This window comes from Durio zibethinus, chromosome 6 (assembly GCF_047325235.1).
Source record: "Durio zibethinus cultivar Kanyao isolate XHJ-2024 chromosome 6, ASM4732523v1, whole genome shotgun sequence".
Lineage (NCBI taxonomy): Eukaryota > Viridiplantae > Streptophyta > Magnoliopsida > Malvales > Malvaceae > Durio > Durio zibethinus.
In genome coordinates, this window is record NC_143167.1 from 8,366,844 (window position 1) to 8,385,374 (window position 18,531).

Genomic DNA, 18,531 nt, shown 5'->3' on the forward strand with positions numbered 1-18,531 from the left:
CCATAACAAATTTAGCTACATCGGAAGAGAAACCAATAAGTTAAAAGAAAAAGAGTTCAAAAGTTTAATATACTCATTAAGATTAATTTCCAAAACAATGTTTAATTCTTACATGGGGCTGCAGCATTTGCAAACATACGAGGATATACCAAAATTGAGCAGGATGATGGCAAAGACAACCTTAACTGTTACAAAAAGATGAATATAATACCTGTCCTGCTTCTGATGAAGTCAACAGAATGATACTACATAGCTATACGCATTTTTTTTATACAAAGTGAATAAAGCAGCATGCATTCTTGACTGTAGAGAAGAGGTGGAACTATGCTTGGGCTGTTGTAAATAGCTCTTCCCACTTTTCTGGATCGGTTCCTGGACCTTCCCCCTGCCAAATAAACATTGATGTTAGCAAAGCAAAGAAGCCATTTCTCAAGCATGGTTAAAGCTTAAAACTATCATCTTTCACATAAGTTAATGCAAGCAATTATTTACAGTGCTAAATTGGGATGTCACATTTTACAGACTGAAATTGTCTTAGAAATACTTCCCTACAGCATCATTAACTCTAGTCACTTGTCATCTTTCGATAATCACACAGGTTTGTTGATCTAAGTTCAATTGCATCATGTTTCAGTTTTAGAAAAACTAAAATGTAATGATTGCATATGTGGACTGGAATGCCTACATTTATCATAAACCTCTTGCTCCAAATTTCAGTACTTACTTCAACCGAGTTGATTTCATAAATTTTGCCTTCCGTAATTTCTATGTCCAGTGCTTGTATGCAAGCTTCAGCAACCACAAGCCTGCTGACCTCTCCAACCAGTTTATCTCCTGTCATTTTCAAAGAAAAAAATGTTAATAAAATGGACAGCTTATAATGTACTTAACCATTTGTATATGAATCCGTCTCCAAAGCTTTTGCATGACTTCAAATGTCCTTATCAAGAGAAGAGCCGATTAGAGCAATTTCAGTGTCCTTTTTTTTTTTTTTGTCTATCACTATTAAAAGCAATAAAATAAAATTTAAATTGTTAAGGGTCCAAGAATAGGTTTCAGTTTGTAGCACGCACCTTTTTTCGGCACATAAGAAGTCAAAATGACATAGACTAGCCATGCAAGTTCATTACCTTGAAATTTGAAAGCATGGACTAAACACAAACCCACCATATAATTTCAGTTGAAATTAAATTATCATAATAGGAAAGCTAAAACTCAAACTCTAGGATTTAATTACATGTTAAAGGATTGCTCAACCTTGAAGCTTAAACAATTAAATCAGGGCCTGTGAATAAGTTTTTCTAACAGTTAAAGGATAAAGTGTAATATATATTTAATTTAAAAATAGACGAATTAAAAGAAATCAATGCTGAGAGACCAACCTAACTCTTGGTCTATTGTACTGTGAAAACATTTTTACAATTTGACTGACTGGGAACCTTGTTTTAACAGTCCTTGACCACTTAGAACTTTTTGCTTCCTATAATTGCCATTAAAATATCTTTGACAACTTAATACAAAACATTTTTACAATTTGTCCTATTGCAAAACCTGATTTAACATACCTTGACCAATGAGAACTGCACGGCGTTGCCCAGCAGTAGCCTTAAGCAAAGTATTAAGATCATATGATGTATAAGGTCCATCTGTCAATCTACCAGCTCTGTATACAATAAGTATAGTTTGAATGACCATTGAACAATATGCAACAGACAAAAGCATATTAATGCACTGTTTCATACTATCACAAGATAAAACATTATCATTAACCACTTACCTGATAATGGTAAATGGAAGGCCAGACTCTCGAAGAAAATCTTCCCCTTTCTTTTTATACTTGAGAACCCCAAATAGGTTCATAATGCTGCCAAAGATAGTGTAAAATATAGAGTAGATAACAAGTTTTAGCTGCAAAGCAATCACCCCTCAGATATTTTGTAGCAAAAAGCAGTATTAATAGGTGCACAAAAGGAGCCCCACCTTCAATAGTTGGATACCCAATTAAGTTAAATCATACATTCAGATGAAGTGGATTTTGTGTTTATTATATCTTACTTTTATATTGCATTTTGTCTTTCCCTCCCATTTTTTGGGTGGGGGAATGGGGGAGGTAGTGCATGACAAGCTCTTTCACAAAAATCATTCATACAGTAGAAATAATAATGGATGTGAAGTTTGAAGTCACAAGAAAAGATACATAACCTAATCATGAAAAAATCGTATAATGCATTCATTGTTTGATTATTTGTATTGGTAACTAAATAAGACACAATGGCAAGCTGAAAACCAAATATACCAATTGCTACATGTGTGCTTCAAATTTTGATGATTGGGCAGAACAAACACTTACATCCATAAATGTTGTACCATTTGGCTCATGTTGCTTGACATGTTCACAGTAAGTGTTCAAAATATTATTAAATTTCTGAATGCACAAGACCTCACTGCAGATTATCCATGAAGAATAATATATTTTATGATGTGGCATACTGTCCCGACTGCTGAGTTCATAGCTGTATGCTTACTTTCCATCCCTAGATATGAGGCTGCAAATGCAATTTTTAAATATGCAGGCCTTGAATAACAGGGGTTGAACTATGGTGGGATGATATTTAATACAACATGATACTTCTTTGATACTGAATGAGTTCATTTCTTATAATTACAAATGGAAAAAAGAAATATCCAGACAATCTATAAAAATCATAATGCTAACAGAGAGAAAGAGAGGATCATGAACTTCATAATTTACTATCCAAAATATTTTCCAATTAACTACTCTTCTTACCTCCATGGTAGTTCATTGAACTTGGTTACGCCAACTGATGAAACAAGAACTACTCTCTTCAGTGACGAAGGCAATGCAGATATAAGATTCCTTACACCCTCCCAATCTTCAAAGAATACAACATGGTCAAAACATGTGTCTCTATGTGCACTTGTGCATGGTTGTGCATGTATGCATGAGTCAATGTGGATGGACAGACAGAGTATCGCAAGCTTCATGGGAATACCTTTTAAGTTATTGATAGAGTAATGTTTGATAATTTTAGTGATTTTAAAATAAATAAATTAATTAATGTAAAATTTATTTTCATAAAAATCATCGCATATTATATTTAAAATTTTCAAATAATATGCAAAATAAAAGAAATCATCATGCAAGCAAGTACTTTTACAAAAAGTAACTTAAAAGTTAAGTGTCATATGAAAGGTATATATATTGGTACATTGGTTGCTGTAATCAATGAGTAAAACATGTTTCCTTAATAAAAGGAGATTTGGATTAAAAATTTTATACATTTAATGAATAGAAATACATTCAAGAATTACATAAAGAGTTTGGAAAACTCAATTGCCAATTAAAAGGTTTCAAAAACTTAAAGGGGGACCAAATTAAGATAACTGCAAAAGTTGATGAAAAAACATAGAAGGGCTAAGACATAAGTTTGGAAAAACCAAGGCTGCTCATGGCTTCCTATACCCTCCACTGGCTTTGTGATTATCCATGTGCATTTACATGCACTTGACATAATAGATGCACTGAAGTCAGAGATATGTTGATACATAGAAAGATAACATGAATACTGAAAAGACCAAAGCATGTTCATCAACAATTCCAAGTATGGAGAATGAATAAGTTAATGCACAAATGGTAAGATATCTACCAAGTTTGATGACTATATTTATCATTCATAACTAAGCAAGTAATATACCCTGGACAAAGGCTAAAAAAGAATGTTGATAACAATATTTTGAATTTATTTCCATATTAAAGTATTTTCTGACCTACTCTTTCAGGTGTATTATCCCCATCCCATCTCTTGGAAGGAAATGCAGTTGTTCCAGTGCAACAAATCACATGTGTAATGCCCTATACACAAATTGTGAAAGATTAATACATTTGAAAATCCTGAACTATTAGATGGATTAATACAACCCAAAAAATGTAATTTGTACAGAAAATAAAAGGAGAAGGTTTGCAAGATAAATATGAAGCACAAACCTCAAATATAGATGGATCTAGATCTGATGGGTTTCGAGTGTCCCCTTTAAAAACCTATCAAGTTTTAAAATCTCTTTACCATAAAATTTTACATCTGAAGAAAGAGAAAAATTTTAAAGCAAGAACACTGTTTACAAACATTAAATAAATGAAAATGTAAGGAACGTAATCTATGAGCATGGACGAATAATGAATCAGACAAAAATTCCACCTTTAGCTTCTCTTCATCTTGGCTACCAAACAGAGAAGTTGCTTTCTCAGGATCTCTTAATAATAGACGTGATTTGATGTTCCGGTTCAGCAAAGATGCCACTACCAACTGCCCTGAAAAGGAGAGCAATTTGCTGATACCATGAATAAGTTTGACATTGTTAACAAGTAAAGTTTGACATAGTTAACAAGTAAAGTTTAACCATTCGGTTACTCTGCTCGTAAGTACACTAAGACAAAAAGTATAAATCTATACACAGTGGCCTCATTACTTTGGTTTGGTTTCATGTTTTTGTTACTTATTCTCTCTGTAGTTGGATTGTCGATACAGAGCAATAAAACATTTAAGTCAAGATCAAGTATAATTTGTACATGACAAAGATGAGACTATATATCTCAAATTGGGGACCTTCCTCATCTCCAAATTTCTTGAGAAGCTGCCTTGACAAAGTGATCAACTCAAGACTCTTAGGTTAGCTGCTTTAATAACATCTAAGCCAAGATTCATATGGTGGAAGAATGTACTGTATGTGCTTCTGCATTGTTGAGGAAGTGACTTATTGGACCCCTACTTTGTCAGTATATGAGCAGTGTAGATCTAGAATCTACATTGTACCCTTTGTGAGTTAGAACTGCGTCATGAAATGGATACTTGATTTTGCTACTTTAGCATTTACCTAAAGCTCACGATTAACTCAATTATTAAAAGCATGACGAATGACGAATTACAACGTCATGAACTGTGGGTTAGTGATAAACTAATTGATATTAGAAAAAATATTTGATACCACATTAATGCATTGTAAATCATTGTGCAAGAAATAAGTTGAATTAATTGTTATCAAACATAGCTATATGACATTATTATATATGAGGGATCATGAGATAACTCGTTTGTGGACATGACGAAACTATCTATATGGATTGTGGACATGATGATACTATCTATATGGGTTCCTTAGAATTGAAACAAGACAGGATGAATTGTTCTTATGTCTATTTTTACCATAAAATGTTAATAGGCATATGCTTAATAGATTATGGAATGTGCAATAAAATCAATAGGTGTCTTATGTCCTATTTTTTGGCCAAAAGGTCTCTTACATCCTTGGGAAGTAAAATTTGTGTCATCATTCACTTACAAAAAGGATTACGGTTGGTGTGTTGAATATAGTGCAGTACAAACCTAATCGGCCAATAAAAATTTTTTATTTATTATACATCTGATTGTATATAGAAAGTATTCTCATATATGGATATTACATGCCTTGTACGCTAGCACAACACATAAATATGGTAATAAAGAAAATATATGGAAAGCAAAAGCAAAATCAAATTTTGTTGCATACAGTAAATCAAATACTAGAAATGGATACCCTCCACTCAAATTCTTCTTATAAATACTATAAGCAACTGTGGAAAAACTAAGAAATAAAACTGTGTGAAAAACTAAGAGTAAAACTGAATGTATATTGAAAAACTGCTTATAAAGAATTATACAAACACCTTAGGTTTATATACAACTAACTAGTGGGTAAACTAGGAAACTAAATCTTCCAAAAAACTAATCCTATAATTGAGGGATTGTCTATCCTAATTTTTTGTCATTAATTCTAGGGATATAAATACTTAATTCTAGAGATACAAATATAAATATATAGATTACAATACTACAACCAACTGTAAATAAGTGTTTTCCCACACTCCACCTTAAGCTGGTGAAAAGGTGTTTTTCATTCTCAGCTTGGAAATAATTTCTTGAAATGTTACACTACTGAGACCTTCAGTCAACACATCTGCAAGTTGACCATTGGTTGATGTATACAGTGTACAAATCAACCCACTATCTAGTTTCTCCTTTATGAAAAGCCAATCTACTTCTATGTATTTTGTTTTGTCATGTTGCACAAGATTGTGTGCAATGCTTATTGCAAACTTGTTATCACAGTAGAGTCTCATTGGTCCATCTCACTTGATTTTCAAGTCTTCTAGGATAATCTTTAACCATAGTAGTTCACAAATTCCTTGAGCCATTGCTTTAAACTCTGCTTCAGCACTTGATCTTGCTACCATATTCTATTTTTTACTCCTCCAAGTCACAAGATTAACACCTAAGAAAGTGCAATAGCCTGAGGTGGATCTTCTATCAGTTACTAAACTTGCATAATTAGCATCTGTATATGCCTCTAGAACTAGCCCCAATTTTTTTTAACTAAGATACATTTCCTAGGATTGGCTTTCAAATAGTGTAATATACGGTAGACAGCTTCTAGGTGCACTTCTTTAGGACTATGCATAAATTGACTTATCACACTCACAGTATATGCTATATCAAATCTAGTATGTGAGAGATAAATGAGTCTTCCAACTAATCTTTGGTGCATCTCTCTATCTACAACAACATCTTCATTAGCTTCTCCAAGTTTATGATTAGGATCTATAGGGGTATTTGCAAGTTTATATGCGAGCTTCCTAGTTTCTTTTAAAAGATCCATCACATATTTCTATTGTGAGATGAAAACACCATACCATGAGTGAGCTATTTCAATTCCTAGGAAGTATTTCAATCTCCCTAGCTCTTTTATCTCAAATTCTCTAGCGAAACATTGTTTTATAGATTCTTTCTTTTTTTCATCATCTTTAGTTACAATTATATCATCAACATACACTAATAGAATTGTAACTCTCCTTGAATCAGAGTGCTTGATAAACAATGTGTAATCTCCTTAACTCTGTTTATATCCCATCATTGGCATCAATTTGGCAAATCTCCCAAACCAAGACCTAGGAGACTATTTAAGACCATATAAAGCCTTTTTCAGCTTGCATACTTTGTTTGCTTCTAGAGGACCTCCAAATCTTGGTGGAACCTTAATATATATTTCTTCTTCCAAATCACCATGTAAAAAAGCATTCTTTACATCAAATTGTTGAAGCTGCCAATTGCAATTTGCAGCCAACAATAACAAAATCCTAACTGTATTCATTTTGGCCACTGGAGCAAAAGTTTCCACTCATAAGTTTGAGTATAGCCCTTAGCCACTAACCTGGTTTTATACCTTTCAACAGTACCATTCACCTTGTATTTTACAGTGAAAACCCATTTACACCCAATTGGGCTTTTTCCTTTAGGCAACTCTACCAATTCCCATATCTTATTTTTCTCTAAGGCCTCCATTTCTATTTTCATGACTTGCCTCCATTTCTCACTGGATGATGCCTCGAATAATGTAGTTGGAACAAAAATAGTGTTTAGGCTCACAAGAAAATTTTTGTGGGATGGTGAGAATTTTTCAAATGACACAAAATTAGAGATTGGGTATAGTGGATGCTTAGTAAATTCTCTGGTTCCTTTCCTAATGACAATAGGTAGATCATAATCACTAGTTATAGTTTTAGGAGATTCATGCTCATTTTGAGAATAAAGTCAATGACTGTAGTTACCTCATTTCCAGAGTTAAGATCAGGTTCTTAGACTGGCATTAATTCGGGAGCTAAAACTTTTCTTCTTGAGTACACCTGTAATTCCTTCATAGAATCAAGAACAATATTATTCTTTATCACATCTTCTATGTTTGAAATGGGTTCAGACTCAAATTCAGTGTTTGACTTAGACTCAGAAGAACCAAGTTTCGACTTAGAAGAATTAATAAGTGAAAATGTTGAAGAAGAGAACAAATCAAGCAAAAAGAAGTCTTTATCCTTATCTTGCATGAATGAACTCTCCCTTTGAAGATAAAGTTGAGTAAAAAATGGTTTACTTTCTTTAAAAATGACATCAGTAGACACATAGAATTTTTTGATAGGAGGATGATAGCACTTATACCCTTTCTAAGTTGATGAATATCCCACAAAAATGCACTTAATTGTTCTAAGAACCAACTTCCCCCTATTGTGACTGTGAACATGAACAAGTGATATACAACCAAATAGCCTAGGTGTGAGGTTGTTTGTGGTATTAAAGTTGGGATAGAATTGTGAAAGTAGTTTCATAGGAGTTTTAAATGCCAAAACCCTTGAAGGTAACCTATTTATAATATGTGTGGCAGTGAAAACAGCTTTCCTCCAACAAGATTTGAGTACATTTGCTCGAAAAAGTAAAGCTCAGGTTGTCGTTAGTAAATGACTGTTTTTAATCTCTACCACTCCATTCTGCTGTGGAGTATTTACACAAGATGACTCATGGATAATCCCCTCCTTTTGGAAATAGGTAGATAAACTCTGGTTGAAATAGTCTCTTGCATTATCAACCCTAAATCTCTCAATTTTCACTCCAGATTGATTCTGAATCATGTTTTGGAAGCTTAAAAACACACTATTCACATCTGATTTGGATTTAAGTAAAAATATTCAAGAGATTCTGATACAATCATCTATGAAAAAAACAAACCACCTTGCACCCGAAATATTAGGAATTGAAGAGGGACCACATATGTCACTATGAATCAAGAAAAAAGGAGTATAACTTTTTTTGCTAACTAAAAAAGACACATGTCTATGCTTTGCAAGTTCACAAACATCATAATGAAAATTTTTGACATTTAATCCTTTGAACAAAGAAGGAAACATGTTTTTTAAAGTTCCAAAAGAAGGATGTCCAAGATGAAAATGATAAAGCCAGATTTTGTCTTTACTAAGAGATTTTTCAGAAAGAAATGACAAAGGTAGACTATTTTTTATATTACTTGTGTTGTTTGATGTCTCAAGATAGTATAGTTCATCCTTCTCCTTAGCAAGTCCAATCCTTTTCCCCAAACTCTGGTCCTAAAATTCACAATAAAAGGGATAAAAAGTCATTTTGCAGTTCATATTTTTGGTAAGTTTTTGTACAGTTATCAAATTAGTAAACAATCCAGAAACATGAAAAACATTTTTACGAGCAAACGAGGGATTAATTTGAACATCTCCTAATCCTACAACTGTAGTAAGTGAACCGTCTGCAACAACAATTTTCTTATTACTAAGACACATGATATATGTACTAAACTTTTGTGAGAAACGTGTCATATAGTCTGTGGCTTCTGAGTCAAATGACCCAAGAACTTGTAATAGGCTTAACCGAGACATTTAATCTATGAGAACCAGAAGCTTTACCTAAACTAGAAACCTTTCCCAAGGAACATACCCCGATAGGCTTTTCAAGTGTTTTCAATGGGTTTCTCAGCTTCTCAATCTCTTCTCTATCCAATTCTCCTTGTTTTCGAGATATTTGTAATACTCCAGTGATTTTCCCAGTTGACACTTCCTCAAATTGGGTGATAATGATATCTTTTTTTGAACTTAAATAAGTCTTAAGATATAACAAAAAATGACTCTTAGCAATGAAGGCTAAAGAAGGGAAAAATAAAATGGCTATGAAGGCTTTAACAGGGTTCGGCAATGAAGACCTAAAATAGGAGTCAGCAATGAAGGCTGAAAATTTTGCTTTCCAAGAAAAGCCTAAAGCTCTGATACTATGTGAAAAAACTAAGAAATAAAACTGTGTGAAAAACTAAGAGTAAAACTGAACGTATATTGAAAAACTGCATATAAAGAATTATACAAGCACCTTAGGTTTATATACAACTAACTAGTAGGTAAACTAGGAAACTAAATCTTCCTAAAAACTAATCCTATAATTGAGGGATTGTCTATCCTAATTTTTTGTCCTTAATTCTAGGGATACAAATACTTAATTCTAGGGATACATATATATATATATATATATATATATATATATATATATATATATATATATATATACAGATTACAAGATTACAACCAGCTGTAAATAAGTGTTTTCCCACAGCAACATCATTTGACAGCAGCACCTACATCACCTCAAGCTAAAGTATAGACCATGACAGCCAATTACAGCAACTCAACCATGAAAAACCTCTCAATTTCTGCTATGCTGCTGCTTATTCTGGTCCTTACTTCAGGTAAATCTCTCATCATATTCTTATCAATGCCTTAATTAAGTATCTAGCCATTCATTTCATTTCATTTTCAATTGAGCCATAGCAACAAAGATGTGAATACAATTATTTAACGACTATTTAGTACTGGTGTTTTGATTACTACCATCATCTTCTACCTATCAACTAAAAAACTAAATGATAACACAGTGTTGAAAGATGAAAATTCATATTCGGTTGTATTGGCTATATGAAAACATAAAGCTTAAGAAGAGTCTGTTTTTGCTTGATACTACCAAAATTTGTGAGAATATGCCCAGAAAATGACTGCATATTTGTTGTTTCTTGCAGGAAATTGGATTACTACAGAAGCTCAAGCCGTGTGTGAAAAACCACTGCACAGAGTTGGCTGCCAGAAAGATGAATGCAATAATGGTTGCGTGCAAAAATATGGAGCAGGTGCTTATGGATATTGCTTCTTTTTTCAGAAACCCAACGATTCTTGTGTCTGTCATTACCCTTGTTAGTTTGTTTACATTTATCAAAGCTTACTACTATCTTCTATCTTATGTTAATGGCTTTTAGGTCAGGGGATTATTTGAAGCCCAAACACCCCAAAAATAAATAAAAATAAATGATAATCTCTCTCTCTCTTCCCTCATAACTTATTAATTCACATAGTCTGGTTAAGGGTGTAAGCAAATGGCTACATCATTCAAATCAAGTTTGATCTCAAGCATGCAGTCAAGACCAAGCTTGGGTGTTTTATACACAAATTGAATAGCCTTGTGATTTTGATTTAATTTTGACTTTTAGTACATTTATGGAGAAGTATATTTCGAATAAAATGTGCATGTATAAATGTGATATAATTAAATAATATGCTATACTTAAACAGTATAATCAGGCAGGCCTACTTGACTTGAGCTTGGCTAAACTAATTATCACAATAAATCAAACTCATGTATGCCAAATGAAACCCAATCGCGCTTGAGCTTGTGCCAAGTTTCAAGCCTCAAGTTTGGTAGTTGAGTTAAGCTTACAATGTCAACTCAACTCAATTACACCCATACAACAGACATCAGAATAATAATGGTCATAGCTTATATCAGCCACAATCCTAACTGGACTGTGCAAATTAAGCTAGATTTAAGGGTGCCCTGTCCAAAGACAGATCAAACTTAGTTTTTTTTTTTTTGTCTAGTAAATTTCAAAAGCTATGTTTCAGTCACACTCATCTACTGTACAATTGCAACGTAAAAGCTTACTTATCAACATAGAGAAGTTGACAGCAAAGGTTGGTTGAATACTAGTTTGTGCACCGAAAAGGATATTCTCTTTTGTTAAAGAAGGAATCTTGTGACTTTCCTCTATTAATGCAAATGTAGCACAGAACAGAATTCACTAGAGCGAGCCTAGCAAAAGCAACAACCAAGCCAAATTAATAGGTAATTCTTATCTCCATTCAAAGAGATTTGAATAAATTCACAAGTAACAGTTCCAAATAGACCTAGCAATTCGTGTATTCATGTTAAATTGTGAATACTACTATTACTATAGGCCAAACACATAATACATTTTTTTCCCAAACTCATAAATGCTTTTTGCTAAAATTTTAAACTGTATCCCTTTCTTGTCTTTTTTTTCGTATATTTTTCTTATCTTACATAATTCGAAATAAGCAATACAGTAGAATTATAGAGATGCAAAAGCAGAAGGGAAAGAGAAAGATAGCTTACCTACGCCGCCGGAGGCGCCGACGACAAGAACAAGCTTAGTGGAAGAAGGAAGAGTTGTTTGGGAATGAAGGGTAGTTTCTGAATTTGTAGATTCAATTACTTCTTCTTTCACAGCATTCACAGATAGTCCTCTAAAGCCTGAGTTTTTGCTGGAGAAGCCAAACCCATGTCTGTAATTCAGCTGCGGAAGAGCCAAGACTGAGATTCTTTGAAACGGTTGTGAGGATTTCTCAAGAGGGAATGGGAACGTGGAGGAGATCTTGGTAGCCATGAAAATGGAACTGAAAAAACAAATGGTTGCAAATTGGAAAGGAAAAAAAAAAATAGGGAGAGGAGAGGGACCGTTTGTGGTGGTTATATTTTCCGTTGGTTTACTAAAATGTAACCAATATTGTAAAAATTCTTTAATAAAATCTGAATAAGCAATGAAAATGTTCAACAAATATTTTGCAATAGATTCTGATTGTATTTTTTTATATATATATAATTTTTTATTAAATTTAAGAACGATCATAAATATTATTTTAATATTTTAAATTAAATTAATATTATCAATATAGTAAAATTTTTTATATTTGACATATTTGATGAAAACCAACATAATCTTTGGTGAATAATTAATTAAAAAATTCAATTTTTATTTGTTTTTATTTATTTATTAAATTTAATAAATAATTATAAATACTATTTTTATATTAAATATTTTAAAAAATAGATAACAAATATAATAAAATTTATTCCTATCTTTTTCATTTACTTCTTCAATTTTTAAATTATTACAAATTTCAAAATAAAAAGATACAAAAAAATAAAATGGGGAGAATAAGAGGAAATATAACTGTATAGTATATATTATTTATGAGAAAGATTTAAATTAAATATGTGAAAATTTTTATTAAAAATGATTAAATAATATTAATATTAAAAATTAAAATTTATAAATTGAAAATTTTCACTATATGAATTAAGTATATAAAAATTTAAAAATTTTAAAAAATTTTGATATATTTTTTATATCGATATTTTTAATTAAAATATTAATAAAATTTTTATTGTTTGATAAATATAAATTTAATTTAATTTATAAATAATTTTTTAAATATTTTTATATATTATTAATTTTAATATTAAGGCTTATTAATCTATCCATTTAAATTTTTATTAAATTATTTTTAAAAAACTTTACAAATTTTTTTTAAAAAAAAAAAAAATGTAAGATTTGTCCTACTGCTACCTTCTATTTTATCTTTCTTTACTACATTATAAAACACGCGCTTTTCTCAGTCAATATTCCTTCTGACGCTTCACAAAAGGAACGCCACCGCACCTCAAAGCTGCTTCAAAAGTATCTCTCGTTAATATGGCGTCTTCATCATCATCATCTGCAGCTCTGAAACGAATATCGAATCTGAGCAACCATCTTCGCCCAAGAAACTCAAACGCTTTAGTCAAAGTATCTGCAGAAGTCTCTGATGCTTTGTCAAGTGGCCACCCTGTTGTTGCTCTTGAGTCCACCATCATTTCCCATGGTACGTTTCCTTTCATACTTGTTTTTGGTGTTTTTTATTCATCAATTTCTTTTGTCTTGGCATTTCTTTGAAGAGCTCTGTTTCTTTCGATCGGTAATAGAAAAACTATTTTTAAAATGTTCTGGGTTCTTGAAATCAAGTCCTTTTGTTTCACAAATCAAAGCAATTTATCATTTTTTAATGAATATTCAAATTGTAGAGCTTTGGGCTTTCTTTGGAAATTCATTGAACAAATAAAAAAAAAAGGAAAAGAAACAACGTATTGGAACTAATCCAATGTCAAAGTTCACGTTTTGAGTTTTGTAGTTATGCATTTCATTAGAAATGTAATTTGTTGGTTTTTTTTATTATAAATATGTTTGGTTCTAGGAATGCCGTATCCTCAGAATTTGGAAACAGCGAGGGAGGTGGAGGCGATTGTGAGGGAGAACGGAGCTGTGCCTGCTACCATCGCTATTCTTGATGGCATACCATGCGTAGGTCTTGATTCTTAAACTTGTTTCTCTTAAGCCCTTTTTATGTCTAAACCTAATTTGGATTAACGTTAGTTGCATTGTTGTTTTCAACATATTGATCCTTCAGGGTTCACTACTTTATTATTTGAGGAAAGTAGAGACAAAGCATTAGTACATATAGCCAATTAGCCATTGCTTGTAGCATCATATTAGGGTGAGCCAATTTTACTGTGGTTGGCATAAACAGAATTCTGGTACCGAATTTGATTTGTGTTTGTTGTTTAAAACTAGGGATGATAAGCCAACCTCACTAGTTCCTTTATATAGATTTGCAATGTGTAATGTAAGAGCATTCTAATAGTTGATGGTAATTTTATGCACTAAGCTTGTCTTTCAATGTTTTTAAATATTTCATAGGATGCTGCCATGACTGCATTTTCCTCGCTGGCCTGGGTTTCTTCCTCTTCACCTTAACCTAGCACTAATGGAAGTTTTAATTTCATTTTTTAAATGGTTTTATAGGATTTTAATGTTGCTAGTTTTTATTGTTTGTAGGTTTGACTTTGGAACAACTGGAAAAGCTAGCCAAATTGGGAAAAAGTGCTCAAAAGTCTGCTCGCAGGGACATTGCACATGTTGTGAGTATCATTTAAAATTAGTTTCTATATATAGGAGTATCCTGTTCTTCATGATAGATCTACTTAGGGGAAAGATTTATGGGATTTGTTGAATTGAAAATAAAATTATGAGACTAATGGACAAAGTTTACTTCACAGAGATATAAAAATTAGTGAAAACATTTGGAGTAACTTTCCTCGGAACAACATATAGTTGCACTACGTTAGACATTGCTCAGATAGAATTATACTAATGAGCTACCATCTTGATGATGTAATTGAAATTATTGTTTTTATGAAGATATTCCCCTATATTTTCTATTGTATCACATTTTGATTGCTGCAGAGGACTATAAGTCCCTCTCTGGTTCTTCTTTTTAATGATAATGGACTGATTATATGTAGGTTTGAGTGTTGATTTTTGTTGTTTTGTTGAGATTATGGTTACGGCATGTTAAAGTTTTCCACCGAACTTTCAAATTTTGGTGCACATTATAAAGTAAGAGGCACAGAAATCCATCTATAATTGCTGACAAGTTTATTCATTTATTATGTTTTTCTAAGGATTCTCATCTGCATCATGGGTTTCTTTTTGTTGGTTTTGTTGAAGATTTTCACTTCAATATCTACTTCAAATCTGCTTGAAATAAACACAAGAATAAAACCACAAATGACACTGACCCATACAAATCCCGTGAATTAAGGGGCTTATCCAGTTCCTATCAGTTTATGATGTGTTCCACTTCAAATTTGTGTGGTAACCAATGTCCTTTTACAGGTGGCCACCAAGAGGAATGGTGCAACTACTGTTTCTGCAACCATGTTTTTTGCTGCCATGGTGACTACTAGTTTTGAATCTTTCTTTTCATTATCTACTCATACGAATTCACCATTCACCTTTTATCTTTTTATCTTCTTGGCTGTAATTTTTACCCTTGGTAGAGTTTTCACAAAGTCACTAACACATTCAGCACTTGCAGGTTGGTATCCCTGTCTTTGTTACTGGGGGAATTGGGGGAGTGCATAGAAATGGCGAGCATAGTAAGTTGTACTTCCTTATATGTAATGGTCCTACAAATTGTTTGGTCCAGATGTTGTTTTAGACTTTGCAAGTTTGCATGCAATGAACCCTCAAAGATGAACCATACACTGTTCATCTCATTTATTTATCAAAAAGAAAACGTAAGGCTTAAATTCAACCACATCCATCTTCTTTAGTAAATTTTACTTCTTTGGTCTTGCCATTTGTGGTTTAAAGATGAAAATAAAATAGATCCTTTTCATTTCCTGGAAAGCAAAGATTTCAATGTATCATATCAGCTACAGCATCTGATTGTAAGAAATATTTGCCTTTTTGCATCATGTAGAAGGGGAGTTATTCTGTCTGTATAATTAAGCACTTAAAATTGTATGAATATGCACTCATTGTTATTGTGTTCTTAAGCACGTGGACTGATTCCAAGAAATAGAATAGAAAAAACCATCTTTATTCTACTTGAGAAATTATATTCTGTGCTTTATTAATTATACCTTGCTGCTTCTTATGTTCCAAATGCAGCAATGGATATATCCTCTGATCTCACAGAGCTTGGAAGGACACCAGTAGCAGTCGTCTCTGCTGGTGTAAAATCAATATTAGATATTCCAAGGACACTGGAATATTTGGTACTTAATCACTTTGTCTACAAAATATTTTAAAAGAATTCATCTTCAGGTTGAATTGTCAATCACTAGTGTTTTAAGCAAAATTGCAAATTTTGTTGTTAATACAGGAAACTCAGGGAGTTTGTGTTGCTGCTTATAAGACCTATGAGTTTCCAGCTTTTTTTACTGAAACAAGTGGCTGCAAGGTATAAATAGTTAACTCATAGAACATTATAGCATTTCTTGAAGCTGCATTGGTGTAAATCTGATATTATTCACTTCTCCCAAAAAAAAAAAAGAAAAGAAAAGAAAAGTCTGATATTATTTACTTATGAGTTTTTGCTCTGACATTGGTGTGGTTCATCTGAATAACATAATACTGACTGAAAGCACCTAAAATATAGCTCCTTGATTTCTTATTCAATTGACTTTTGTAAAGAGAGGTTGCATTGCATTGAATTTGCATTTCTTATTATCACATAGGATTAGATTCATAGTAATCATGACCATATTAGGCAACATCAGTGAAAAATGGGTCCTGCTTAAATAATCTTATTTATCTTTGGACTGTTTTTCTTCTTTCTCTCTTCCTCTCTCTTTTTCTTGAAAGGAGAACTGGATTGGATTTGGAACATTACAGCATTTTGGAAGGTTTCTAATTTGTTGTTGTGAAATCACTTTTCTGATTGATACTCTGAGTAAGAGTGTCTAATCGAGAAGTTGTGGTGCTGATGTGTGCACAAAGAAACATTCTTAGATGTTAATCTTAGAGAGTTTTGCAGATTTGTGTGCAAGCTTACAGTTTGAAATGCTTTGTTCAAAGGAGAATATCTCAAATGCTGTTTTTGTTTCTTGGTTCATGGTGATAATCCAGGTTCCTTGTCGTGTAGATAGCCCAGAAGAATGTGCACGGTTAATTGGTAAGTGACAAGGTTCATTTGATCTTTTCTTTAGTTTTTTTAAAGAGTTATTAATGGTCTCTTTCATTTTTTCTTTTTCCTTAAAATAAATTTTTAATTACAGATGCAAATAGGAAACTTAATCTTGGAAATGGAGTATTGATTGCAGCTCCCATCCCGAAAGAACACTCAGCTTCTGGAAGCTTAATAGAGTCTGCAATACAACGTGCCCTTACAGAAGCTAGGTTGAAACTGCTTTATGCTCATAACTTAAACATATGGTGTTCTAAGCTTCCTTTGTAATTTCTTGTTTTATGACTGTATTCTTTATCTTCAGGGAAAAGAACATAACAGGGAATGCTGAGACTCCTTTCTTGCTTGCAAGAGTTAGTGAATTAACTGGAGGAGCATCACTTGCTTCAAGTATCCTTAAGAGATGACTAATACTCATATTTTGTTTAATATGAAGGGACTTTCTGTCGTGTGGCATCGCTCACACCGGTAAGTCAATTTATTCTAATTGCTGACTTAGAGAATTTACTTTTGTGGACAAATACATTATCATTGTTATCATTCTATGTTATTCTTTACCTGCTACATAAAGAATAAAAGTCAACTTATTGTATTGGTTTTCTTAACTAAGCTTTAGACATTGCGCTTGTAAAAAACAACGCCGCACTTGGTGCTAAGATATCTGTAGCTCTGGCCCAGCTCAAATAAAATTGTGTGAAGGTGAGCAATATTTTGTTTTTACACTATTTTGATTACAAAAGGAGTTGCCAAAAACATACCTCAGTGAACCAATTGTTTGAAAAAACATTTTCCCTTCCTAGAGGGAATGGATGCCTGCGCCCCAGGACATAATTTAAGGAAATTTTACGGTTCTATCATACTTGCAGAATCTTGGAAGCATTCCAAGTCCGTATTTCTTATGTTCTGCCATCATGTCCTAGCCTTCCTTCTGTGTTGCCTAGTTTTACACTGCTTTTTTGTCGGCATTTGTTGTTTTTGGTGGCTACTTTGTCATGTTAAGCTGCTTGATGTCCCTTTCAATATTTTAATCTTTATTACCTGAACTGATGTCTCAGTTATGCGAGCTGATATGAAGTCTATACAGAGAGGCCAATGCTCTCTGATCCTGCAACCATTCACCTGGCAAGTTGGATTGTCTCAGTTACATTGGTTTGCGGCTTTCATTTTTGGTACATGGTCAAATGGATTAATACTGACAATGAATAGTACTCTTATGTACTTTATTTAACCTTATAATTTGTTTAATTGGAGCCACTGGTATTAGGGTTGTACTTTGAAGAGCAGGTTTCTAATAGAAGGGGCAAAGACCTTTACTTTAAAGTGTGTTTGATTGGAGGGAAAGGGGAAGGAAAATGTGTGGAAGGAAAAATTACTTTCTACCATTTTCGTCATTTGGTAGGAAGGAAATAGGAAGATAGAATGAAAATGAGTGGCACACTCTTACTTTTCTCTAAATTCAATATTTTCAAATATGAGAGAAAAAAATTTTATTTTTATTTTTA

General features: G+C 32.7%; 2 protein-coding genes and 1 long non-coding RNA gene across 4 annotated transcripts; 2 read left to right on the forward strand and 1 right to left on the reverse strand.

Annotated features, from left to right (window-relative positions):
- Positions 1-55: 55 nt before the first annotated feature.
- On the reverse strand, positions 56-12,244 carry LOC111284191 (uncharacterized protein At5g02240-like). The gene is made up of 9 exons (XM_022872910.2): positions 11,853-12,244; positions 4,218-4,330; positions 4,007-4,060; positions 3,790-3,874; positions 2,789-2,894; positions 1,778-1,864; positions 1,566-1,663; positions 725-834; positions 56-385 (listed from the first exon to the last, which is right to left on the reverse strand). The coding sequence occupies exons 1-9, from the start codon at positions 12,121-12,123 to the stop codon at positions 323-325; spliced, it is 987 nt and encodes a 328-aa protein (XP_022728645.2). The 5' UTR covers positions 12,124-12,244; the 3' UTR covers positions 56-322.
- LOC149518405 (uncharacterized) lies at positions 9,525-11,911 on the forward strand. Its single transcript, XR_016342789.1, has 3 exons — positions 9,525-10,137; positions 10,465-10,572; positions 11,804-11,911. It is a non-coding gene; the product is annotated as an uncharacterized LOC149518405 (long non-coding RNA).
- An 890-nt stretch (positions 12,245-13,134) lies between the features above and the next one.
- On the forward strand, positions 13,135-18,531 carry LOC111285808 (pseudouridine-5'-phosphate glycosidase-like). Of its 2 annotated transcripts, XM_022875408.2 has the most exons (12): positions 13,135-13,381; positions 13,751-13,861; positions 14,392-14,474; positions 15,232-15,291; positions 15,434-15,494; positions 16,012-16,118; positions 16,226-16,303; positions 16,972-17,017; positions 17,121-17,241; positions 17,334-17,419; positions 17,646-17,728; positions 18,085-18,531. In XM_022875408.2, the coding sequence occupies exons 1-11, from the start codon at positions 13,213-13,215 to the stop codon at positions 17,714-17,716; spliced, it is 993 nt and encodes a 330-aa protein (XP_022731143.1). In that variant the 5' UTR covers positions 13,135-13,212; the 3' UTR covers positions 17,717-17,728; positions 18,085-18,531. The 2 variants fall into 2 exon arrangements, 1 of the variants encoding a protein (XP_022731143.1); XR_002689764.2 differs by lacking the exon at positions 17,646-17,728 and having other exon boundaries at positions 17,334-17,497; positions 18,085-18,307.